General features: G+C 51.3%; 1 protein-coding gene across 3 annotated transcripts; it reads left to right on the top strand.

Annotated features, from left to right (window-relative positions):
- The first annotated feature begins 213 nt into the window (after nucleotides 1–213).
- On the top strand, nucleotides 214–20456 carry LAS1L (LAS1 like ribosome biogenesis factor). Of its 3 annotated transcripts, XM_024555321.4 has the most exons (14): nucleotides 306–543; nucleotides 1429–1554; nucleotides 2556–2625; nucleotides 3529–3610; nucleotides 4935–5216; nucleotides 5490–5536; nucleotides 6367–6476; nucleotides 8234–8319; nucleotides 8663–8713; nucleotides 9045–9251; nucleotides 9611–9758; nucleotides 14861–15366; nucleotides 18400–18550; nucleotides 20160–20456. In XM_024555321.4, the coding sequence occupies exons 1-14, from the start codon at nucleotides 353–355 to the stop codon at nucleotides 20281–20283; spliced, it is 2181 nt and encodes a 726-aa protein (XP_024411089.2). In that variant the 5' UTR covers nucleotides 306–352; the 3' UTR covers nucleotides 20284–20456. The 3 variants fall into 3 exon arrangements, with proteins under 3 accessions (XP_024411086.2, XP_024411089.2, XP_053773259.1); XM_024555318.3 differs by lacking the exon at nucleotides 8663–8713 and having other exon boundaries at nucleotides 214–543; XM_053917284.2 differs by lacking the exons at nucleotides 14861–15366; nucleotides 18400–18550; nucleotides 20160–20456 and adding an exon at nucleotides 12574–12748.
- The last annotated feature ends 5549 nt before the right edge of the window (nucleotides 20457–26005 follow it).

Genomic DNA, 26005 nt, shown 5'->3' with positions numbered 1-26005 from the left:
GATCCCTAACAGAGACTCGTTAGCAATCAGGAATTTAGCGGAACCTTGAGGCCCAAAGCTTGTAGCTGGTAGAGTTGTTTTGAGAAGAGAACACTTCCGGCTGACAAAGCCACATCTTCAACTTGTGCTTCCTACGGTCCCCAGCTCTTCAGTTCCGATTTGTTGTGCTGAGGGTGGGAGGCGGGCTTGCGTCGGGGTCACACTCTCCCATTGGCTGCTGGCGCGGTGGCGGTTTGGAGTGAGTCTAGCACGTTGAGCTGGAGCCTCTGCCGAGTGCTGTGACGCCAGGCTTGGTGTCTAGCTGATTGTGTGGTGGGACTCCTGGGTCAGGTCAGGTCTGGGTTCTTGGGGGATGGATCGCGTGTGGACTGCGTGGTGCGGGAAGGGCGTCAAAGAGAAAAATCTGTCGCCCCTCTGGGCCCAGCGCATCGTAGTCGCCTGGCTCAGTAAGGCCGAGTGGGATCAGGTGACGGTGTACCTATTCTGTGATGACCATAAATTGCAGCGGTACGCGCTGAACCGCATCACAGCGTGGAGGAGCAGGTAAGGCAATCAGCTCAGCCCTCCTGCCTGTGTGCTGGTCACGCCTTCCTTTGGGAATCCTATAAGGCTTTATTCTGCAGTCATGCTCCCAAATTGCCGCTGGTACCCCTCAGAGTGGTTTGGGCGTTGCTTCTCTCAGGTCTATGAGGGAAAGTCGCAGCCAAGCTCTGGCCCTAATTCTGTTTGTGGAAAGAAAGAGGGTGTGCCTCAGCAACCCTCTTGTTAAATCTGTAAGCTTTTACCCTTAACTTCTCCCATTTTGAGGAGGATGTCAGAGGGACCAGTGTGGCTGAGCCAGGGCTTAAGGAGTTAGCATCCTAGGGTGGATTCCTGATTTGAATTTAGAGAGGTTCGGGAGGAGGTTGCCTGCAAAGCCATGTTTCAATGCAGCGCCTCAGTCCGGTTGGTCAGATTGATTTGGGAGCAGACAAGGGATAGTATTCTGAAGGAACAAGGGTCTTCTCTAGCAAAATGAATTGAAGGTTTAAGGTGAAAGAAAGGGATGTGTCCATGCTGAACTGTTCGTTGATTGAATAGCAGTTAGATGTCCTCTGTGTATCCTAGCCAACCTCTCATTCCCTGTATACTATTGGATCCCAGGGACGTTACCGTTCCTCTTTCCACCGCTTTGATTCGTGTCCACTCCTGTATACTTGAGCCAGTATATACAGAGATTGGAAAAAGTAGGTATACAGTTGTAATACAAATAAACACAATAATTAAGAAGTAATAATACAAGAATAAACTGTGTTTTGTGTACTCACAACTATAAACCTACTTTTCACACCACTGTGTTTGGAATAGCCTAAAGCAAGCCACGTTCTGAGGTGGAGGGTGAACTAGTGTAAGGGATCTTTATGATGGTGCTGGACTGTGGCCCTTTAGGTTAGGCAACGAACTACCCCTGGCAGTGGCTTCTACTGCTGACCTCGTACGCTGTAAGCTCTTGGATGTAACTGGTGGCTTGGGCACTGATGAACTTAGACTGCTCTATGGCATGGCATTGGTCAGGTAAGACCTACATGGGTACGGGCGGAGGGTGGTTTGGGGGGAGGGGTGGGGTGGAGAGGTAGCATACAATAAACAAATCTTGGCTTCAGGTGGTACCCAAAGGAAAAAGCCCTACGTGTCCCTGTGTATGGGTCACCCTGGGATTCCTTGACATGACAGGTTTGTTATACCCTGTCAACATACGTTCCTCTTTTTCTTCACCTGAGAGCCTTCTCTCTTCCATTTTTCTTGCCTTCTTTTTCTTAGACTGCGGGGTGGGGGGCAGTTCACACCAAGTGATCGCTGTGGGTCTCTTCCAGCTTTGGCAGGTTGATTTCTTTCTCCCTGCTTTAACTCTTTCACCCGGAGAAACTTTTCTGAGTGGTCCAGTGCCCCTGTCCCATGATTACATGTGGATTTTCCAACCCTACCCCAGTGTACACCTAGCACTACCCTTTTCCCCTTCTCCGAACAGTGGCTGAGTTGTGGGAGTGGAGACATGGGCTGAGAGTTCCAGGCTTACAAAGTGCCTCAGAGGGGTTCTAGCTGTCTCATGCACATCGGGAAAAAGGGCGCTACTGAGTTTTCTCATCTGTCAGAGATTTTGCTCATCTCATCCTATTCCCCTTGTCTCTTGTCTGCCTCAGGGTTCTTCCTAGCTCTTCTTACCTTCTCCATATCATGTGATATCATCCTCGGTTCTAGCATTTATAACATACTATGTTCTAGTATAATATGCTGTTTTATGTCGTGACTGTTTATCCTACACTGAGCTCTTCAAAGCCAAAGCAGTGTCTTATTCACCTGTATGGCTTCAGTACAGGGCAGACTCTCGGTAAGTGCTGGACTGGATGGAGCCATCCCTGCTGTGCCGACACTAACCATAGGAACGGGACAGAACAGTCAGTGGACAGGTTGTGGAAATGCAAGGTGTCAGGAAATCAGCGAGGGCTTTTGAAGCCCCACTGGTTTGAGTAAAACAGTTACTTGGGCTGTGCCACTCATTTCTCCCCCAACCCCAGGTTTGTGAATCTTATCTCAGAGAGGAAGACAAAGTCTGCCAGGCTCCCCCTCAAGTGCCTGGCTCAGGAGGTATGTATGACAAAGTGGTCATGGTCAATTCTCTTTCCCCAAGAGGGCTCACTCAATGGAGCATTGGGTCATGTGGGCACCCAGCCAGGCTGCCTCATCCCATCTCTACGAGCCAAGCCCAGTGAGAACCCCAGAGCCTCAGCCTCTAGCTTGAAGCAAGGAGACTTCCTCCCTTGTTTATGCCTGCTATCTTCAATGGGCTTGGCCTTCCCAGCTTGCTGGGAAGTAGCCCAGTGAAGCTAAGGTACCCAAATGGAATGCATTACTGGGTGGGGACAGGAGAGAGGTGGCAGTCACAGCGCCTGCCCTCTCGGAGTTGACAGTTTGCTGGAGGAGACAAGTTCAGCCAAGCAGCATGGAAATGCCAGGCATTGCTGCCCTGGTGTGCGAGGTGTGTAGAGGGCATGAGGGTTCTCAGCCATCAGGTACAGCTTCCTGGAGGGAGTGTAGGACAGAGGGAGGGAGGGAGGGAGAGAGGGAGGGAGGGAGAGGGAGGGAAGGAGGGAGGGAGGGAAGGGAGGGAGAGAGGGAGAGGGAGGGAGGGAAGGAATGAGGGAGGAAGGGAGGAAGGGAGGGAGGGAGGGAAGGAGGGGTACAAGGTACCCAGGGAGAGGGATTGGTATTGTTAATGCTCGCTTGTAGGAATCTCTTGGAGGAATGTGCTTGGTGGTCGAGGGGAGGCAACTGTCTTTGCTGATTTTCAAGATTACCTCCTCAGAGCAGTAAAAAGAATCAGGAGACCTGGTTTCTCATCTTGGCTCTGCCACAAAGACTAAAACCTCCTCTCAGGACCTCAATTTCTTCATCTGTAAAATGGGGGGAGGCCAGGCTTGTTCATGTCTGTGCTCCCCTCCAGCTTGACTGGTTTCTAATTTCGGCACGCACACCCTCCTCTACAATCAGGTGAACATTCCAGATTGGATTGTTGAACTTCGCCATCAGCTGACCCACAAGAAAATGCCCCATATAAATGACTGCCGTAGAGGTGAGTCCCCAAGGTGTATATCTATCACAATTAAGCCTAGGGGCCAGGGCTCGGTGACACCCTGGGGAGAGGGAGGAGCATCTTCACGTGGGGTCAGAGCCAGGACTATGGTGAGGCAAGTGAGGTCCTCGTCTTGGGCACAAACTTGAAGGGGGTGTCAAAAGCTCAGTAATCAGCCCTGGCTGGGGTGGCTCAGTGGGTTGAGCACCAGCCTGCGAACCAGAGTCGCTGGTTTGATTCCCAGTCAGGGCACATGCCTGGGTTGCAGGCCAGGTCCCTAGTAGGGGGGCGTGAGAGGCAACCACACACATCCATGTTTCTCTCCCTCTCTCTCTCCTTTCCCCTCACTGTAAAAAGTAAATAAAGTCTTTAAATATACATATATATATATACACATATATATACGTATATATACACACACACATATATATGTATATATACGTATACACACACATATACGTATATATACGCATATATACACACATATACGTATATATACGCATATATACACACATATGTATATATACGTGTATATACGTGTATGCATACATATACACACATATATAGGTATATATGTGTGTATATGTATATATAGGTATATATGTGTGTATATGTATATATACGTGTATATATATGTATATATAATTTTTTTTAAGCTCAGTAATCACAGTAGATAACATTTTAATTTGGAAAAACCCACAATGAATAAAATCCCAAAATTTTTAAATGAAGACAGGATTAGTATTATTGAACACCACAACTTCTCCTTTTGCTTTAGACTCCAATATGGCTTGGCAGGGCACTGTTCTGCTCTCAGTTAAGGCGTTTTTTGGGCATCTCCTTAAGTGTTGTGCCTGAGGAGGAGGTGAGTGGGAGTGGGTTGAGAGGTGTGAGTCATCGAATGTCATGAACCCAGAGGTGCTGTGGACACCCCATTCCAACTAAGAACCCCCGATTCAGCCTAGCCCCTTCATACTGGGGAAACTGACATCTAGAAAAAGAGAAGAGACTTGGCCAAGGCCTTGTAACCAGCTAGTGGGACTATCCCTGTTCTCCCACTTGCCAGTCCTGTGCCATTTTTGGCATCCCGTCTGCAAGTCTGGTGTTAGTTTTTTTCTAGGAAAGGTGCTAGTAAGCAGGAGAAAGCAAATAACCCCGAGCAAGGGGGGCTACTTCTGGATATTTGAGATTTATGCCTTCTTGGAGCCAAGCCTCTTCTCTCAGGCCTTCCCATAGTGCTTGCAAGATGAGGCTAGCAGCCTGCTAGGAGCTGCTCCCCTGTGGCTGCCCCTGTGGCACTGCCTGCCTTCCCGCCCTCCTTTAGGTTGCTATTTTGTCCTGAAATGGCTCCAGAAGACCTACTGGTGCCGCCAACTGGAGAACAGCCTGAGAGAGGCATGGGACCTGGAGGACGACAAGGAAGAGGCAGATGAAGACAGCCAGGAGGAATTAAAGAACTCTCTTGAGGCCATCACAGACGAGAAACCAAAGCCTGAGGATGAGGAGAAAGGTGCAGAGGTGGCTCTCAGGGCTGGGGGAGACAGCCAAGCTGACAAAGAGATGGATGCACTTTTGGAAACGGCTCGGAGAAATAAAGAGCTGTATGGTAGGTGTCATTGGGGGTGGGCAGAGAGGGGCCTGTGAGCCCCTCTCAGGCTTAGGGTTGACACTGCTTATTTTCATTGCTCAGCCTTTCCTTTGGGGTTGTGGTGAGTCTTCACTTAAAAGAATTACTGTCACAAACCATCTCCTTAAGCCATGTGAAGTAGGAGAGGCAAGAATTCTAGTTACTCAAGAAATGAGGTGAGAGGGGCCCAGAATTCCATCAGTAGAAGGGGCTAGTCTGGCTGCCCTATCTGTTTCCCTCTTTGGTTTTCAGAAAGAGCCCGAGAACTACTGATATCCTATGAAGAGGAGCAGTTTAAGGTAAGAAAGTGCCCTTGACTTGGCCCCAGCCATTTCTTCCCTTTTGCCGGCTACCTGAGGGAAGTCCTCAGAAGGAATTTGAAAGAAAAGTGGCAAAGCTTGAGGGAACTTCTCGCTAAGAGAGAGGGAGGGCAACAGGAAGGAGACAAGAGGAGCTGAGTCCAATTGGCTGATTCTCCACACTGATGGAAGGGAGCAGATGATGGAAGTTTGTGCCTCATCAGTGGTAGGGAACAACGGGGCAGAAGTGGTTGCGTAGTCCTGCAGTACTGCAGCTGTTCAGCAGGTGGCGCCCAAAGAACTTGCCGGGTGAGCTTGAGGGGTTCCATTTTTAGCAGGAAGGGAGATAGCTTAGAAATGATTTAGCTCAACCCTTCCATTTCACAGATGAAGAAATTGAAGCCATGGGCAAGTGGACTGGCCCAGGGTCACATATGCAGTTAGTGGTGGAACTAGGATTAGGACTTGAGTCTCCATATTTCCTTTCTTCCATAATCTATCGCTTCCCCTCGCCCTTTGCCCCAAGGGTCTCTGTCCATCTTCAACCAAATGCCCCGAGTGGATAACTCAGTATTAGGGTATCTGGTGATTGGGAGTCACAGGGAATTCAGGGGTGGGAGGAGGAGGAGGAAGAGGAGAACATCTGGCATTTGAGGACCAGGATATGTTTAGTTTCAGGTCCCAGAGGGGAGTGGTGGGCCCTCCTCTGCTTGTCCTGCTCTATCCCCTTAAGGAAGGAGCTGAGAGGTCCCATGGGAAGGGATCCCGGAGGGGTAGGGGCAGGTTGCCTGGCCAAGCCAGCCTGCTGATGGGACCCTTTTTGCTGGCAGGTGCTGGAAAAATTTAGGTATTTACCTCAGGCCATTAAGGTGTGGAATCAGCTGTCTCCACCTATAAACAGGATCCTGGCAGACCTCAAGGGCATTACATGGGAGAACAGGTGCGTAACTAAGTCACCAGGGGCTGCCTACCCTCTAGGGTAGAGCATGGCAACCTCCCTGAAATCAGTGTCTGTATCCCAGCTTACCAGCCTCTGCTGCCGGAAATCTCGGGATGATTCTGATCCCCTCACAGGGCGGGGGGGAGGGGGGGCCTACATTCTGCATGACCCTTTTCCTTGGGTCCTGCCAGCTACTAGGTTGGGGTTGGCGTAGTGTGAATCATGCAAATGGTGTCTGCTGGCAGGGTGTCTGCTGTCATCTGTGCACTAGCCGGAGTTGCTCCTCTCTGCCCAGTGGTATGTGGAGCTCTGGCAACTAGGAGAAGCCCTTAACCCTTATCCCTTCACTGCCTGGGCCTTGTTCAAGTTTGAAGTGAGAGGTACTTGGTGGGCACTGCTGGTCTTTCCTTTTGAAATTCAGTTGGAGAGTATCAGCATCCCCTGGACAATCGAGGCTGGGGCCTTCCCAGGGTCTGACTCCTCCAAAGACTTAAGTCCCTCCCCGCTCAGTATGGCCACGACCCTTCTTCCCCCCCCACCAAAACGTGCTCAATTCAATCCAGGGCAGACAAACAAGGTCTGTCTTATTCCTCTCCTCCCTAGCTCTTGGGGGCTTGCTACCTAAATTCAGCAGGAAAGGACTTTGGGGAACATTCCACTGAGCATCTGTGGAGGCAATGCTGGGCCTTCCCAGCTACAGACAGGAATGGAGCTGTGACGCAGCAGAGAGTGGAGGGCCGTGGTGTGTAGGTGGCAGAGTGGGCCTGGGTGACAGCCTATCTTCCTCACTTCCGGGATACCACTAGGTTCAAAGGCGTTTTCTCAGTGTGTGCCCAGACTAGGCTTCTTGGCTGCAGCCTTCAGCAAAGGCATGGGCAGTGGCCCTCTCAGCAGCGGGGAAAGCTGCTCGTGTGCCCCCCTGTACAGTAGTGTCTGCCTGGTCGTGCTCAGCAGGCAGCTGACTGGCTTCTTCCAGTGCTCTTCCTGGATCCTGGGGAGATTGATGGAAGCATAGACAACTTCTTTCCCTCTGTAGCCTGGTGGACAGTGGGATCTGAGCATGACAAGTCCCCGTGCATTGAAATATCCTGGGAACTGGTGTCTCCACTAGGCCTCTTCAGCTGCAAGAGCCTCTGGGGGAAGTGCTGGCTCTGGAGGAGAGAGCTGGCTGTTGCTGGTTCCGGTTTGAGCTAGACGGGGGTGGGGAATCACTCCTGTAGCCTACACTTTCAATCCCTATAACTCAGTTCTGGGTTCTTCGGGTCCTTAGGATCAAGGGTCATATTCAGTCCAGCAATTGAGTCCCCAAAGCTTCTGCTTCTGGGATCTGAAAGAGAGCAAGTGAGGGGAAGAGGAGGGATAGGAGACTGGAGGACTGTCCAGAGAAACAGTCTTAGCGGGAACTGAAGTCCAAAATCCCTTAGCCCGCTGACTCCAGACGTTTAACTCCTCTGCGGACCTGTGACTTTTCTCCATCTGTGCTTTCGGCCTGTTCAGTCACTGCTGCCCTCATTACGGGCCCTGGGTCCGCATGCGCTTGGTCAGTGCTTATCAGAACCCACTGGTCCTGGTCTCCGGCCCAGCCCTTTCCCCAGGAGGCTGAGGCCTGAGATCCAACTGTCGGCTGTCCACTTTCCCCGCCACGCTGCTTTGGCCACTTGAGCCAGAGGCATTCTCTGATTTGGGAATGGGTAGGGGAGTAGGAGAGGGTCTCCTGCCTGCTTCAGCGTGTTTAATTGAGCGTCGTCTTTCCCCAGGGGCATTGTGCTAGATGCTTTCCTGGATGATGGCTTCCTCATCCCCACATTTGAGCAGTTGGCAGCTTTGCAGATAGAGTATGAAGGTAGGGTCTTGGGGGCTCACTGCTGCCTAGGGCAGTGTGTTTTGGAGGCAAGAACACCAGGGGTGGGCTGGGTGGGCCTGGGCTCGGGGGAAGGGCTGTGTGCTGCCATTCCACAGCCTCTGGAAGCCCCACTGGGCTGAGAAGAACAGGTAACCTCACTGATAAGCCCTTACTGGGCTTTCCTTAGGGGGCCTGGAATTGGGTGGGCTGCGGTGGGGTTGGGGGAAGTCTAATGCTATTACTGTGCCATGCTAATTGTGATTCAGCCACTTGCTAGAGAGCTAGGACAGCAGAACTGGAAGGGCCTTGTGAGGTCATCTGGTTCAATGTCGTCATGTTACAGATGGGCAGACTGAGGTCCAGAAAGGGGAAGGTACTGACCCAGAGTCACACAGTGAGTTATTGAGAGCTGAAGCTAGAACCAGAGCTCTTTTCTTCTTCCACTGTTTTGAGTGAACTGTTTGATGGCGGATACTAAGTTGTTTCTCCTCCTGTTGTTCTGCTCTCCTGTTTCCTCCGGTTCTCTGACGGCAACTCTGGTTTTTGTTGGTGGTGGGTTCTCTCTCTTTCCATCTCTCTCCTCTTCTCTCTCTCTCCTTCCCTTCCTTCCTCCCTTCTTCCCTCCATTCCTCCTTCCCGTTCTTCACTTGTCCTCTCCTTCCCTGTCTCCCTTTGTAACCCACCACCTGCTCTTTCTCTTTCAACACATGGTCCTTAACAACCAGAAAACATGGACTTCGATGATATCGTGGTACCAAAGCCGTTCTCTCAATTCTGGCAGCCCCTGCTCAGGGGCCTGCACTCCGAGGCCTTCACGCACGCCCTGCTGGAGAAGATGTTCTCTGAGCTGTCAGCCTTGGGGAGCAATGGGATCCGGGCCACCTACATCCTGAGATGGACCGTTGAACTGATCGTGGCCAACACCAAGGCTGGTGAGGGAGACCAGCCCTAGCCTCAGGGCCTCACACAGCCGAAACGAGAGCATCTGCCCACTGTTCTCAGCGCGGCTGAATAGCACCAGGTGGACACAGCCCTTGTTAGAGGGTTAGGTTTGCCGAGGGGGGCCCTGCGGCAGCAGCGTGCAAATCCCCCTCTGCCTTTTTCTTCTCAGAGGTGACTACACTGAGCTGAAGACAGAGTGCTTCCACAGTGCTTCGAGCAATTGGGGGGTATAGAGTGGGGAGTCTGGGGGCGGGGTGGGGAGGGACAGCGTCCAGTGTTTCAAAGTACAAGGTTGGGTGCGGGCGACGGTTACTGGTTCCTTCTCCTCAGACGCTCTCTTCTCTCTCAGGACGGAATGCCCGCCGGTTTTCTGCAGTCCAGTGGGAAGCAAGGAAAAGCTGGAGGCTCTTCAACTGCTCTGCCTCCCTTGACTGGCCCCGGTTGGTTGAGTCCTGCTTGGCCTCACCCTGCTGGGCCAGCCCCCATCTCCTTCAGCTGTAAGTCTCCTGAATTCCTTCTGTTAAGAGGGTGAGGCACGGCAGGCCTTAGGGCCACACAGCCCTGCAGTGGCAAAGTTAGACTAGTCCCGTCTCCCTCCTACTAACTGATGGGAGAACCGAGTCCAGTATGAGAATGGGTGAGACAACGCCCTTAGAGTGTTTAGCGCGGTGCCCTGTACAGAGGAGGTGCACAGTAAATGGTAGCTGCTGCTGATTATTGAGCGCAGGGATCTGTCTCTCAGCCCAATACTGTCCCCTAGTATCCCTGTCATACATGCTCTGCAACTTTCAGTGGCTCTATATTGCCTTCCTGATCTCTGGGCTTCTTAGCCTGCTATTCAAAGATCTTTCTGACTCCTCCCCAGCCTAACATGGTAACCCCACCTCACGTGATTCCCCTTTACCCAATCCACCCTGGGCACTGGTCGGTCTGAATATTGCTCTGGTTCCCGTAATGACCTGTGGTTGTCTCCCTTCCATTTCCTTTGTCACCTCCTCACCCTGAGCCACTTCCCTCATGCTCATGGCAGCCTTTGGCACCCAGTTCTCTTCCTGCTTTTTGGAGCAGTGTCTGTTTCGTTGGAGTGACCCATCTGACACTCTGCAGCTCCTCCACTCCAGGGACCTTCCATTCTCCATGACACTCACTGAGCCATTTCCATCACTCAGAGCTGTTCCATCTCTCAAAGCTGACGTGCCAGCATCGTATTCAAGTGACCAGCACCTCTTGTCCTTCCAGTCTTCACCCTTGTATCCCATGGCATCTGCTCATTGCGCACATCCAGATCTCCATCCCTGCCCTCCCTACCTCCCTCAGCCCTGCTTCCCCTCACACCTGTGGTTGATCGCTTTAGCTGCTCATCAGTACCCTCAGCTCTGCTCATCCTTTGGCACATCTGACTTGCAAACCCCTGAGCTGGGATTGATCCCCATTCTGCTCCCCCCACTCTTCAGTGCGGGGAGCTGAAGTCTGCTGAAGAAAAGCACTGAGCCCTGCAGATGGCTGCCACTAATCTCGGGCCAGGCCCCGGTTCTGCTTATCTGAACTTTTCCTTGTTTTTTGCCCATTTTCCTGTTTCCCAACTGTTCTAAACCCTTACCACTCATCTTAAAGCCCCTCCCCCTTTCACCTTTCACCCTAGCTTCCTCAAGCACATGGAGGCGTCCAGCAGGGCCCCCTCCACTCAAGGTCCAGTCCTCATGAACTGATCTGCAGCTACACTTGAGCCACTCGCCAGTTTCAGGGTGAGCTGGCCTTTTCCCCACTCAGAGCCTCGCCACCTCCTGTGCTCTGCAGCCACCTCTGCCAGCATCGCTGGGGCCTCTCCCTTGGTGCCACTGGCTCTTGTTTTTCAACCTATGAATGTGCCTGAGTGTTTCTCATCTTAAAGCTACAATTACAACAACACAAGCAACACCTGCTTTGACCCTGCATCCCTCTGTTGGGCTAGCACCGGCTTGTCCTGCTTCCTATCCCATCAGAGCATCTCAAAAAGAAAATCTGCACTCAACCATCTCGATTTTCTCACTACCCTCTTACTCCTTAACCTGCCACAATTTGGCGTTCACCCCCAGAGCTTCTTGGATCTAATTAGCAAACCCAAGGGGCCCTGGTCCATCACTGTGTGTACAGCATTGATGCTGTTTATTGCTCTCTCCTTGAAATGCCCATGCTTTTTTTACCAGTTCCTATAAAATGCCAAGGCCCAAATCTCTTTGTCTAGGCCAGACCTTTCCCCCAAGATTCAATGTCCTATATTTGAAAGCACGTCAGATGTCTCCCTTTGGATGGCCCAGAGAATCCGGTGTGTCCAAAATAGCATTGATCATCTTACTCTCCGTGCCAACCCCTAAGTCAGGGGTGTCGAACTCATTTTCACTGGGGGCCACATCAGCCTCGTGGTTGCCTTCAAAGGGCCGAATGTACTTTTAGGACTATAAATGTAACTACTTCTTAACTTGGCCAAGTAGCTCTACATTCGGCCCTTTGAAGGCAGCCATGAGGCTGATGTGGCCCCCGGTGAAAATGAGTTTCACACCCCTGCCCTAAGTGGTCTTCCCGCTTGGGTCCCGATCTCCCTTGGTGCCGGCACCACCTACCCGGTTGTGTTGACTCTGAACTGCTTCCCAAACCTGAGATCTTACGTTACAGTGCCTCCTTCCCCTAGTGTCTCTTTCCTTCTGTCAGACTAAGCTTTGCAAGGGCAAGGGCTCTGCATTAGCCATCTGTGCCCCAGCACACCACCCACAACCAGGCTCCGAACACATCTAATTGAAAGTTTGTGAACTAAACTATACTCAGCCGTCTTGTTGCCAGCAGTGCTGTCTTTGATGGGAGCTAACTCCGTGCCTGGGAAATGAAAGAAGGGGCAGGCTGGATGCCAAGACCCTTTTCGTCCCCTGATGCCTCCCATACAGTCAGAAAGTCTTTCTTGAGCCATGATGCCTTTGGGGTATGGTAGTAGCTATTAGAGAAAAAAGTAGCCTCACAGACAATGTCAGCCAGGGCGAGCCCTGCAGGAGATGGGACTGAACCAAATACCCAAATCTCCAGACGTGTGTGCTCTGCACCGGAAGTGATGTGGATGGGTGGGAAACTGGGAGGAGAACCAAAAAAAGGCCTGGAGGAGTCAGGAAAGCATTACAGACGAGGCATTGCAGCAATTAGAACTCTGCAAGGAATAAAGGATGTTTCCAAGGCAGAAGAACACGGTGTGTGTATGTTACGGGGGGAGAGTGAAAAGAGCAGCATATGAGTGTGTGAATGGAGAGGTTTGGATAGGTGGCCTTCAAGGTATTTTCCAATCCTGAGTGCCTGCAGAGTGGAAGCTGCTGGTCTTGGAGAAGTCTGGAGCACAGAGATCTCCCAGCCCAAGCATACCAGAGGGATGCGACACATGCCAGCATTAACAGTGGCTCACTTGGATACGATTTCTTGTGCACAGATCCTGCTTTTCCCAGAGGATTGGTGACTCTAGTTTGAATCACCCCATTACAGAAATTGGGAAACGGGATGTATTGTGCTTCAAGTCAATAGCAAGTTCAGCAAGTCAGAGCTGAGGTCAAAATGCAGATATTGTCCTTACTCTTGTGCTCTTTCTACAGCATTCCACTAGATGGCACTATTGCCAAAAGCATGTGTTACTAGTAGTAGCAAGTACAAAATGTGGCTTTTCTTTTCCCCGGAGGAAAAAATAAAAGCTAGCGCAGGCAATTAAATGTCAGGTGTGGTGCTGTGTTTTCAGTAGAAGTTACTTCATTTGACACAGCCGTCTTTGAAGACAGAGGAATAATACCCCTATTTGACAGATAAGAAAGATATTGAGGCTCTGAAGAGCAAAGCAAGCTATCCAAAAGTCACATGGATTGGTGGTGGGTGGGACAGGGATTTGGGCACAGGTCTTATGAGTGCAAAATGCACCTTCTATTCATGAACCTCACCTGTGACCCGACAAACACGAGGACGGAGGTGCATTTTAAGATTCATATCACCCCTGCACCTCAGTGGGCAGACTAGACAGCTCAAGGTAGAGGGTGGGCAATAATAAACAGTGGTGATACCACATCTTGCCAATATCAGGTGCCTAGGAATATTTATTATCAATCATACTAATGGACCACAGTGAGAGGGAAGAGAGTTTCTCTCTGGCTTTTCCTCTAATAAAGCTGGAAGCTTTTCAACAGCTTCCCCCAGCCAGCCAATATCAGTGCAATGCGAGCCAGTGTCCTGTTGGCATATGAAATAGCCCTGCAGGGAAGGTGCCCCAGTCTGCCAGTAGAGTCACTAGCCCCCAGCCCTGCTCCCCATGACCAGTGACCAGGGGTCACTCGAATGTGGCCAGTCTGCCTGTAGGGTGCAGAGAGCAAACAGCCCCCTCAGAACATATGACCCCTCCAGGAATGGCCCACAGGTCAAAGTTGATACACCTGGAAGAAACCGTCCATCTGTCTGCCCCACTCTTCCTCCATCAGTGAGCAGGTGGCTGCTAGGTGCCTGGTTCTACACGAGGTTCTGCAGGGTGTGCTCACCCTCTCCCTTCCCGGGGGTCTGTATCTGTTGGTGGTTTTGCTGCGAGCACCGTCTTTTGTGTGAACCACCGTGTCCTCATCTTTAACTCTGCGGGACCCCTGCCCTCTGCTCATCCAGCGCTGCCCTGTGTCACAGTTTCTCTCCCTCCCGTTTCCACTGCCCAGGCCTTAGGTTGGCCCTTGTCAACTCTCCCTGGTCTCCCTGCCCCCAGGCTGCCACATCCAGGCCACCCTGCACATGGCCATCCTCCACACGGGCACCATGGCCATCTTCAGAGGTGCGCCTTGTACCTGTGTTCAGTCACCCGGTGACCCTTCCACCCAACACACACACTGAACCTTTGCAGCCTGTTCTTCCCACAGCTCCTGAGCACAGCCCTCCCCCTGGAGCCAGGCTTGTCTCAGTGCACGTTCACAGCATGTTGTGCTCGCTCTTGTCTCCACACCAAGACCTCCCTCAATCTCTCCTACCATCCTTGTGCTTTCTTCCTCCCCCAGCTCCGGTAGTGTCCAAGGTTCTCAGTGCTCACCTGACATCCTTCCTACATCCTCCGTTGTCTTGTCAACTGCTGCTTTTTTTTCTCTTTATCCATCCCAGGCTGGGCTGTAGTTGTTCCCAGAGAGGGATCACACTTGTGTTCCACTCAGAAGGAGCTCAGCATGCTTCTAGGCATGTCTTTGAAGCTCAGGACAGGCTGCTTAGCTGGGCCAGAGAATCTGCCTTTCTCATGTCCAGCCCTGTAGACTTATTGTCTCATTTGTGTATCTTACATAGTGTTTCAGTACAGGTCAACATGAGCTATCATTTATTGCACGGCCACTATGTGCCAGGCATTCTGTTCGGTGCCATTATTGTCCCCATTTTACTGAGAATGGAAGTGAGCCACAGAGATGAATCCCAGAGCTTGTTTGGGATCCATGCTTATGCTGTTGTGTTCCGTCTGCTCTGCTGCACAGCCTTTCAGAGGCAGGTCTGGAAGTTCAGAGACCAAGTTCAAAGTGTGCAGTGGTGGATATGTCATGACTTGAGATTGTGCATCTTTTTTTCCCCCATCCCTCCCTTGGGGCAGCATCTTCAAAGCCATGGGGCAGGTCCTGCCAGATGAGGAGCAGAAGAATCTGCTGCACATCTGTTCCATCTACACCCAGAATGGAAAAAACAGCCTGGCACAGGAGGGCACAGAGGCCTCCCCCATTGCGAAGTCTGCGTACACACTGGATAGCCTGTATTGGGGCTTCAAACCAGCTGCCCCTGTCTGCGGGCCTGCAGGAGCAGACCAGCAGCAGGAGGAGAAGGGCAGCCTTTCCAATGTCCAGGAACATGAGAAGGAAGAGAAAGAAGTCTTGGAAGACCACGTAGAAGAGGAGGAAGAGGAGAATGTTGACCAAGGGAAGTGGGAGGAAGAGGAAGATGAAGATGATGAAGATGATGAAGACGATGAAGATGAGGAGGACGACGACAGAATGGAGGTGGGGATTCTCTCTCTGGTGGAGTCGTCCCCCAGTGCCGAGAGTGCCAGGATCCTGGCCCAGAAAAGAGAAGCTTTGCAGGGCTCTCCGTGGCAAGTGAGCTCAGGTAAGAAGCCTGATACCTGCTCTCTTCCCACCCATCTGTGCTCTCAGGCTGCCTCCTGAGCCGTTTCTCCATCCTACAAAAGAATGCAAAGCAGCAAAGGAACGCAAGGTAGCAAGCGGTAGCACATGTGAGGCAAGCCTTGGAGGCAGCCTAGTAATGTGCTTGGTGGCTGGCTTCCCTGCCCCTTAGCACAAAGCATGTAAGTACCAGGGACATGAGCGCTGTCCTGCTGCTGGCTCTTTCATGCAGACAGCACATTTGGAGGGGATGGTGTGGGTGTGGGCCCTGTGCTGCCACGCAGAGGCGAAAATTGAGAGGTAGAGGGTGGGTAGATGTCTCATTCTGCATGTGCTCCTCATGTGCAGTGATGCCGGGCACAGAGACAAAGGAGTCCTTTTTGTGTATACGTGTGTATGTGTACACAGGGTGGTGATGAGACAGGATTTTGCTGTGTGAGAAAGGAGGGAATGCCTGGGGGCATTCAGTCTGAGGAAGTGGAGGTGAGATCAGAATAGTGAGAATGAGGAGCGACATGCTTTTGAGGTGAGCACACGAGTAAGTGAGACGAAGCTGGCAAAGAGCAAGGACAGTTGTGTGATAAGAAAGTGGGGGAACATGAATCTGATCCTCCCAAGGGTGGTCATTTGATTGCCCTCATTTAGGTTGGGGAGCAGGAACCTTAACGCGGGGAGACCCCAAAGGAACAAACGACCTGGTACACATGTGTGGGCACGTGTGTATGCACCCACACTTCGATGTGGGGCACAGCCTGTGTGGTGGAGCCTGAGGGAGGGGAGGTGATGAAGGAACTAAGGGGAAAGGTGGAGCCTTTGCCCTTGCGTGGATGTGCGTGGAAGGACAGGGGCATGAAGGCTCTGAGTGCTGGGGAGGTGTGATCGGGTGTGTGTCTGCACGTGCTAGACAGACCAGGACACAGTGAGAGAAACGTCTTAGGGCAAGGAGGTCTGTGTTTGTGGGTACTTGTCAATATCGGGCATGAGTGAGGGCCATGGGCCCAGGCCATGTGTGCGTGTGTCTGAGAGACGAAGGGGCTGTGAAAAGAGATCATCGTGAAGTCGTTCTCCATGCACCTGGGTATACACGCACATGTAGTCATTTATAGCGATGAGGTGGGGGTGTCCATACTGTCCCTGAAGGAGCATGCGCAAGGCTGTCAGGCTACAGAAGATGGGGCAGTGATATAGGTGGGGTTGCGGGTGTTAGTGGCAGGGAGGAAGGTAGGTCAAGTCAGTGACTTGGGGGCAGGGTCCCAGTGGACAAAGGTGTCTTTGTGCGCACAGGGCAATGCCGGGTGTCAAGAGAAGCACTGATACCCTCCTGTAAAAGAGCCAGACCTGGGGAAGTAGGCAGGCAGGGAAACAGCCCTTCCTGAGGGGCTTGTACGGGTAACATAAAAAGCTGGTGCAGGGTTGGCGCCTCCAGAATGTTAAGGGCATGATGACAGGGAGAATTCTTTGGATATCAGGGAGACGCAAGAGGCCAGAAAGCGGATCTACTTGCAGAAGCTCACTATGAAGGGCTTCACTTGAAAACGCCGGATATACTGGTGTAGGGACAGGATGGGCGTTTAGTATAATGTTGTGTGGACAGTGTTTAAATGCTAGAGCCAAGAGCAGGGACTGCCTGATGTAGTCCGCTGTCAGGTCTGGAGTGTCTGCAGTTTGGGAACACGGAAAGGCAAGGACATTAAATCCTCTCCCTCTGCCCTTTGCTGTTGCTTCCTCTGTGCGCCTACACTTGTGGGGATGCAGTGACGTGAAGATGTCTGGGTTTTGTGCCTGTGAATGAGACGTGTAGGAGGCAGGGTGTGAAATGGAACGTTCGTTGAACGGAGGACTTGGTCCTCATGCTTGTGCTACTTGGGTGGCGGTGGGGGCCGGGATGTGCAGTGACACAGCCCCTCCCTGGAGAAGGGATGTTGTTTGGGTGTGCAGTTAGGGGCAGGGGGACCATACTGTGTCTGAGAGGGAGTTCATCCCGAGCTGGTGTATGAGTCTCGCAAGCCAAGGGCATTAAGAAGTGGCATGGCATTCAAACACGTCAGCGAGTTCGTGTGTACAGCTGCAGTGCCTTCTTCACAGGCATCTGTGGGATGCAGAACCTGTATGTCTTTGCTTTGATGTCCTTGTATGCGCCATCCCATAAGAACTGTGGAGATGACCAGTCTAATGGCGATCTGAGGGTCCACAGTAGGGAAGAACCGCAGCTCACCCCCACTACCACCTACGTGGATGGACCCACCGAGATCTACATGTGGAGCCGCAACGAAGCCCAGGAGTCAATGGCTGCAGCACCTGGCTGTGGCTGTCCGCACATCCCAGCCTTTCTAACTACAGAGAGGAGTTCACTGTGCAAACAGATGCTTGACTGCTCAGGTTCCTTAGCTGTGGTTTCTGGGACCAGTGGCGTGGGTGTTGTCACTTTGCCTTCTGACCATAGCTCTTGGAGGAAAGATTCCTGCAGCCACTAATGCATTATACGTGATAACAAAGCCTCTGGTGTGACACATTTACTCTGGTGTGACAGATACTCTGAGGTGTCTGTGCGTTTGGGGAGGAGGTGACGTGGGAATCTAGGGCACATAGACTTTCCAGGACACATGTGCGTGTGGAAAGCGGTAAGGGTGAGGGGTTTATGGAGTGACACACCCACGTCTGAAGATATCATCTGTGTCGGTGTAGGGACACGTGTGCGGACATGGCAGAAGAGTGGAGGGGAACAAAAGTGTCTAGTTCTGTGCACGGTGTGCAGGTGCAAGGGTTGGTGGGGTGTGTGTGAGAGTACACAGAGGAAGAAGGGCCTTAAAGGCTGTATGGGGGGTGTGGCAGAGGTGGAGCGGGTGCTAAGTGGGGAGAGGAGCACAGGAGAACTGACGCAGAGAGGAATGAGGCCAGGCATGCAGAGCCCGTACTGAGTGTGCACAGTGACGTGGTGGGTAGACAGGGGAGGGAGGCCCGTGCGCTGGTGTGAGAACTCTGCAATCAACCCTCTCTTGCCCCCTCTGCTCTACAGAAGACGTGCGGTGGGCCAACTTCCCCTTAGGCCTCATGCCAGGTCAGACGGAGGACCCAGCAGAGCTTATGGTGGAGAATTACGAGACCATGTATCTTTTGGACCAGCCTGTGCTAGAGCAGCGGCTGGAACCTCCAACATGCAAGATGGGGTGAGTGCCCACAGCAGCAGGATTTCTCACCCCTTTCTCTGCCTCTTGCAGGAGGGAGGGAGGGAGGGAGGGAGGGAGGGAGGATGGATGGGAAGGACAGACAGAACACAAAGTAGGGTGGGTGGGGGACATAGCTTTCCCCAGTCAGGGCCGAAATGAGTAAAGTGTAAGTTCCAGTCCCTGGCTGGGCCTTTGCAGTGGCTCCCCCCAGCCCCTACTGGGGGCAGCCCTCAAGGCAGCCACATAGAACTGGCTTGGCAGTCTTCTCAGATCACATCCAGTGTTTGTCCATGTGTGAGTGTGTGTGTGTGTGTGCGCATTCGGGGAGGAGAGAGTTCCATAGCTTTCAACAGGTTCTCTGAATGGGCCACCACTCCCAGAAGGTCAAGGGGGAAGGGATTTGTCCAAAGATGCGCAGAGTCATCAGTAGGCCTCCCCACACTGTCCGGACATCTTGGTAGCAAGGCCTACGCACAGCTTCATTCTCTGCGAAACTCACCTCTGTGTCGCAGGCCTGGGAGCTCTGGGGTCATCATGGAGGCAGGAACCAAGCAGCCCTTGCTGAGGGGCACTGGGCATTCGGGGAGAGGACTATAGAACTCAGAGGCCAGCAGCCAGCCAGGCCAAAGGCAGTGCCACGAAGTGGCTGTCCGAGGCTGGGAGACAGCAGGCCTCTCAGAGACGGGAAGGGAGGAGGCAGCTGGGGAAGCCAGGTGGTGTGTAGTTGTATGTGGGTTCCACACGTCACCAGAGAGACCTCCTGTCCCCTTGGTAAGACTGGCTTGATGAGCCCCAGGGTATCAAGGGTGAAGTGTGGGCTGGTGGAGCTAATTCCAGAACGAAGCTGAGTTGGCCCAGCTCCCACACTCCACCCCTGACTTGGCTTTCTGCCTTGGGCAAGTCCTTTTTCATCTCTGAGCCTCAGGTTCCTGGGCTGTAAATTGGTGGGTAATGGGAGGGGATGGGATTACATCACCTGTAAAGGTTTTTTCAGAAGCTGTGGTGTAAGCATAGGCCTGCCTGAGGGGAGCGATGATGGCTTTGCTCTGAGCTGTCACCCTCATCTACCCGGAAGGTCCTTTGACCTGCAGAAAGCGGGGGCAACCACAGCATTCTGAGCAGGGCCAGGGACACGGAGGGCACAGTATGTCCCTAGAGCAAAGTTGAAATCCTGGCTGAGGAGCTGAGCCTTGTCCTGCCGCCCAAGCCTGGCCTCAGGCCTCTTGACCAGCTCTTGGGAGTTGGAGGGATCCAGCCTGGGGTTCTTCTGGGTTCTTGGAAAAAGGTCTGTTAAGGCAGCCACTTTCAGTGTTTTCCTGTGGGCGGGGTCTTGTAGGACCCCTCTGTCTCTCAACCAAGATCTGGTGTATATACTGGGGCTCTGCATAGTTTCACTTGAAAAGCTCTCTTTCTCCCCTTCCTCACCAGGAAGGGGGGGGCAGAGCCCTCGCTGGAGGCCATCTGAAGTAGTTTCTCAGATTTGCTCTAATCTCTTCTTTGTAAGGCCAAGCAGAAAGGTGGGCTCTTCCCACAGACACCCAGGCAAGCACTCTTAGCCCTTCCAGAGCCTAGACCTGCGTCCTTCCCTGACTGCCCCCCCTCTCCATAGCACCCTGACCCTGACCTGTGGCATTGGCAGTGGCAACTGTAGCAACGGCAGCAACGACCTGGAGGGCCTTCTCTGGAGCCAGGGCCAGCTGCACGGGCTCAAAACTGGTCTGCAGCTCTTCTGATATCCTCCTTAGTCCTCGCTCCTGTTGTATCTGATATTCCCTGGAACTGCCCAGAGCCAGCCCGTCAGCCACATCAATTCACTGTGTTCACCCCAATGTTACTTTGATTGGTTTTGTTTGGTTTTTGTTTTAAATACAATAAAGAGGCAATTGTTTTTGTGTTTTTGAAACGAGGAGCTGTGTGCTGGGGGCACGACCAACATGGTTCTCCCTTTCTTCTGGGGGCTCCAGAGAAGGTGGAATCATAGTGGAGTCTTGAGCGGGAGCTGGGTCCTGAGGCCCCTTAGGCCCACTGCCCCTGATTGTTTCCATCACCAGGCTCCATTGATTGCTTCTTCCTGACTCAAACCACATTTGCTCACCTCACCTATTAGTTTGGGGCCAGCTCACTGGGAAGCATGAAGCCCCAGAAGAGAGCATTGCTGGACACACAGCCCAGCCAGCAGCAGGGGAATCTGCTCAGGCACCTCCCTGAGAGTGGGAATACCCACACCTTTCTGATGCAGCTTAGCAGGCTTCTGACTCATTTCCCTGCCTGCCCTCACTGGCCACCAGACAGCAGTTGAAAGTGAGAGAATCCTTTGTTCGTTCCTTTCCCACTCCTTTGGCCTAGAAAAGATAGAATGGACTTCCCTGTGGAGCGCACTAAAGCCAGAGCTGTCTTAGCGACTGGCCCAGAGCTCCTTCTCCACGGGCACCCAAATCCCTTAGATACTTACAGCGCCTACGTTGTGTCAGCCCTGAGCTGCCAACACACACTGGTGGGGTGAATAATCCATGTTCTCACCCCTCAGAGCCCTCTGTCTGGTGAGAAAGGACAAAGTCACCAATAAGTGTCTTAAGGAACCTCTGGTATGCTACCACAAGCTCTTGGTTTTTCTCAGGGTGGTATTTCCAGGGTGGTGGTGGACCAAGGCCAAGTCTAGGTACAGCATCCCCAGCCCCCACTCTGCACATAGATATAAACTGGTCATGACAGTGGGCATCTCTGTGGGGCCAAGTTTGGACCCTGAGGAGTGGAGCAAGGGACAGAACCAGGCAACATTGCAGCCAGGAAGCTGGCCCAAGAAGTGGCTGAGCCAAGGAACGACGGAAAGGGCTTTTGCCAGGGGAGTCAAACTCATTGTCACCAGGGGCCACATGAGCCTCATAGTTGCCTTCAAAGGGCCGAATGTATTTTAGGATTGTATACATACCTGTAACTACTCCTTAACAGTTACTCGAGAGCTTGGTTCTGCCGCCGGGTAGAAACAAGGTGGAGGGCCCGATTTGGCCCACAAGCCTTGTGTTTGCCACCTGTGGCTTATGCTGTGAAAATGCCAAGGAAGAATTTAGTAGAAATATGATGCCAGAACCCGAAGTCAAGGGCTTTAACTTGAGTTAGGACCTCTAGGGAGTCCCCAACACCTTTTAAAGGATATCCTGAATATATCTGTATATGTCTATAATCATTTTTTTTAGAGCTGGTCCACAGATCGGATCCACTTGTGAAAGGGGGCCAGGACCCCAGCAGCCCAGCAGGGTTGATTTCCTGTCCTGGGTGGATGCAAGCACCAGGCATGGGCCGAGCAGTCTCCTGCACAGATTAAAGTCAGTGTTTGTCCAACTCTTCCCTGCCCTGCGAGAATGACAAATGCTGTTATTGTGTCCCGAAATGTCAGACCTAAAGGAGCCCTCAAAGAAAATCTAGGCCACATCTAGTCAAGAGATTTGCAAAAGTACTCTGGGAGATAGCTCGGCGCCTGCTCTGGGGCAAGATGGGTGCTGCAAGCTCTTGGTTTCCTTCCGCCACTTCTCTAGAGCAGACTGCATTTTCTCTGTTGGGTATGGATCCTACATAGGGTTTTTTAATTTCTTGCTAAGTTGGTTTTGCTGCTACAAAATTTGGAAATCATAGTTTTAACCTAGCTCCCTCATTTTAGGCATCGAAACACTGAGGCCTACAAAAAGGGAAGGGATTAACCCAAGGACACAGAACAAGTTAATAGCTTCGTGTAGATCCACATTTCTTGCAAAATCAGCACCACCTGGGTACTTGGTAGAATTGAAAATCCCTAACCCCACTCCTGACCTGAATCAGTTAGGTTGGGGGTGGGCAGCAAATTGTTTAACAAGCCCTCCATCAGTCAAGTTTGAGATGCACTGGCATAGAGGAGAAAGCTACCCAGAGACCTACTCCCAGAAAGCTCCAGCACTGAACGAGAGCAACCTTGGGCAAATCATGGCAGTTTCTTCATTTGTAGGAGGATATATTTGCTTCACAGGCTTGGAAGCATCAAACATAATAACATGTGAAAGTGCTCTGTAAAGCTTACCGTGCTTTGCACGTATGAGTGATGTGGATTCCTGCCAGAGTTGGCCTTGTTCTCAGGATTCAGGTGTCCATAAACCTTGGACGAAGGGCTTTCCTCAGTCCTCAAAAACTGAAAGATGAGGAGCACGCTCTCTGAGCTCATTTGTACTCCAGGTCCAGGGACAGTAAGAGGCAAAGGTCACTGTTGCCTGGAAGCATCCTGAAACATGGGATTTGCAGGGTGGGTTCCTGGCTGGGTTGCTTCAGATAGCGGGGTGTAGGGGTGGCCGTTCGGATGAGGGAGGGGTTCAGGGGAGGACCATGCAGGAAGCAGCCTTAGTCCAATGCCCTTGGATCTTTTCCTTCTGACTGGAGATCAGAGACTGATTAGAAAAAGTCTTTCAGCTGCACGCATTTAAATTGGGAACACGGTTGGGAGTGCAAGGCGGGGCACAGATTATATTATTATTCAACAACAGTAATTGAGAGTCACCCCTTCATGGTTCCTGCCCCAAAGGAACTCCAGCTTTGTGGGGAAGTCTGCTGTGTCAACATAATTATAACAGTGACAAGCACCTAAATGGAGGTATTGTTCAAGATGCCTGCAAGGCCCACTGGGTGGGAGGTGACTAACAAGGTCTGGACAAGGAGGTGGGACAGCTTAATCAAGGAGGTGACCTTAGCAATGTGTCTTCAGAGTGAATACTTGTCACAACAAGGACTAGAAGGAAGGTAAAAGTCTGGAGGGGATAAGAAAGAGCATGGCATGTTGGGGCACCTGGGAAGGGTCCAGGATGACTGGAACATGGCTCACGTGAAGGAAATGTAGGTTCTGAGGCCAGAGAGGGTAACACAAGCTACAGAGGGATGTGGTCAGATGAGTTGTTTCCACCCACTGTTAGGGAGAGTCATTGAAAGTTGAATTGTCCCTCCTTGGAATTCGAACTCTTTATCACTTCCCCTACCCTCATGCTGCCCCTGCCCTCCTTTTTAAAAGAATTACATGTATCAAAGCAGGGGTGTCAAACTCATTTTCACCGGGAGCCACATCAGCCTCTCGGTTGCCTTCAAAGGGCCGAATGTAACTTTAGGACTGTATCAATGTAACTACTCCTGAACAGTTAAGCAAGAGCTCTGCGTTGCCCCGGGTACAAGGTCCCGAGTGGATAAAACAAGGTGGAGGGCCGGATTCGGCCCACGGGTCTTGTGTTTGCCTCCTGTGTATTAGGATAACACTGGTTAATAACAAAGTTTCAGGTGCAGAAAATAAATAACATTCTATAAGTTTCAGGTGTAGAATTCTATAATCAGGAGAGTCTTCTTTTTTTTTAAGCTCATACCTAGAGTTTTATTTTTATTTTTTTATTTACTAACTTTCTTGTGTTTTTCCATTACCATTTATCCCCCTTATACTTCCCTCCCCCCACCCCAAGGAAAGTCTTAATTTAGTAAATCATTCTGTAAGTGTACTTCTTTCCCTCACTACAGTGCCAATTCCAGAAGACAGGAACTGTTAACTCCTCTTCGGTCTCTTCCCTAGGCCAGTATAGGCCAAGTCCCTATTTTGTATTCAGTAGGAACCTGACAGAAGATTGCCTGAGAAGTGTGTGGGAGGGCAGCAAGTGGAAAGACACAGAGGAAGAGGGTGGGGAGACATGAACACTCTTAGTCTGAAGACAGATGATGAAAGGAAAAAAAAGAAAGAAAGAAAAAAGAAAAGAGCCCCAGCTGGCGTGGCTCAGTGGGTTGAGTGCTGGCCTGTGAACTGAAAGGTCGCCGGTTCGATTCCCAGTCAGGGCAGATGCCTGGGTTGTGGGCCGCGTGTGTGAGAGGCAACAGATCACTGTTTCTCTCACACACTGGTGTTTCTCTCCCTCTTTCTTTCTCCCTCCCTTCTCTAAAAATAAATAAATAAAATCTTAAAAAGAGAGAGATTCTCAGATTCATGAACAGCCCCCAAAGGGTTCCAAGGCTGGGCTCCCCCACAGCCACTGTGGCTACCTCTGCCTTTACAATGAGACTGGCCTGGAGCGGCAGGGGTGGGGCAAGTAGGAGCCTCCAGACAGGCCCGAGGAAAAAGCAGACACCACTGTCATAAAGGGCTCACTGGCCTGGAGCAAGGAGGCCAGGGTTTCCTTCCTGGCTTTGCCGCTAACTCCCTGTTCAGCTTTGGATTCTCAGTCCCACACCTATAACCTGACGGAGCTGATGCACTTCCCTGTGAAGTACAAGGTGTCAGACCACTTCTAGCTCTGATATTCTGGCTAAGGCCCACCAGATGATGCCTCTGTGAGTCTGAGGCTATCCAAGGGATAAACTATAGGTTCACAGAAATAAGCCTGAGATCTGAGCTCTCCACCTGGTTCTGACCAGTGGACGCCTGGCCCTGCGCAAGCCCGTGGGAAACAGCAGTGGACCGGCATTTAGAGCTGTGGCGGTGTACAAAAACTGGAGTGCATATGCCTGCCGTGATAAAATTCAGGTGAACTTATTTGGGGAGGTCCCCCTCCTATAGCTTATCTCAAGATGCAAGTCCCAGGTACAGAAATGTACTTTTTTTCAGGAGCCCACTGGCGTATGTGTGTAGGTGTGCTATGGTGTTTGGTGGTGTTGCTCTTAAAGAAGCATAGCCATTTGTAGTTAGTAGACAAATAGTTTATTCAGTAGATAAGTGTGATTACAGTTCATTGTTGTCAATGGTACAGTGTTTCCATCACTATAATAGGTGAAGCAAATCAAAACCTTAAGAAGTAGTCAGAGCACACTCATGCTAGTAAGAACAAATTGCAAAGCATTACACGTGCACTATAGGGGCAGACAAAATTGGGGACAGAATATGTTTTCACTCACCTCTGGTTGGCTTCGTATATTTTGTCATTGAGACTTACATTATGTTTGGGTCAAACAAAAAACCCAAAGAGGTTTTATAAAAGTTTACAACCATTAAACAGTATTGTTTAATCCCACAAGTAGATAAAGCAAACTACTATAGCTTCTTGATTCACAAACCAGGATTAAAAATAGTCAATCTGCCTATGTATGTAGCTAGCTACAATATGATAGATATTGAATATTCTGAGCCTTTTCAAAGGCATTGACTACTTTAGACCGGCAAGTTTTCCCAAAATATACTGGTTTGGTTTCCAATGAGAACTAACTGTATCGAGACTGTATTTGAAGACTGCACTCCTCAGTGTCAGGCCTGAGGAGAAGCAAACGAGGGGGAGGGAGAGAAGGGTTAGGGGGCGACCTGAGCAGGACTCTTTGGACAGCTTCACATTACTTTCCCTGTGCAGTTCCAGACCTGGTTCCCAGAGTAAAACTAAGTATTAAAATCCTTGGCCCTCAAAACGGGCACTTGTACAGCATAGATAGAATGGTAACTCGTGCCTCTCAAAATGAATTCTTTTATGTTAGAAGAAAATCCAG

The sequence above is a fragment of the Desmodus rotundus genome, chromosome X (genome assembly GCF_022682495.2).
Source record: "Desmodus rotundus isolate HL8 chromosome X, HLdesRot8A.1, whole genome shotgun sequence".
Taxonomy (NCBI): Eukaryota; Metazoa; Chordata; class Mammalia; order Chiroptera; family Phyllostomidae; genus Desmodus; species Desmodus rotundus.
The sequence above is the reverse complement of the archived record's forward strand: the minus strand, read 5'-3'. Positions and strand labels throughout refer to the sequence as shown.

Coding starts and splice junctions, on each gene's coding strand:
- LAS1L (XM_024555321.4), top strand. CDS start 353: ATGGATCGCGTGTGGACTGCGTGGTGCGGGAAGGGCGTCAAAGAGAAA. Junction 1,555..2,555: donor TATGGCATGGCATTGGTCAG/GTAAGACCTACA, acceptor CCCCAACCCCAG/GTTTGTGAATCTTATCTCAG. Junction 6,477..8,233: donor GGCATTACATGGGAGAACAG/GTGCGTAACTAA, acceptor GTCTTTCCCCAG/GGGCATTGTGCTAGATGCTT.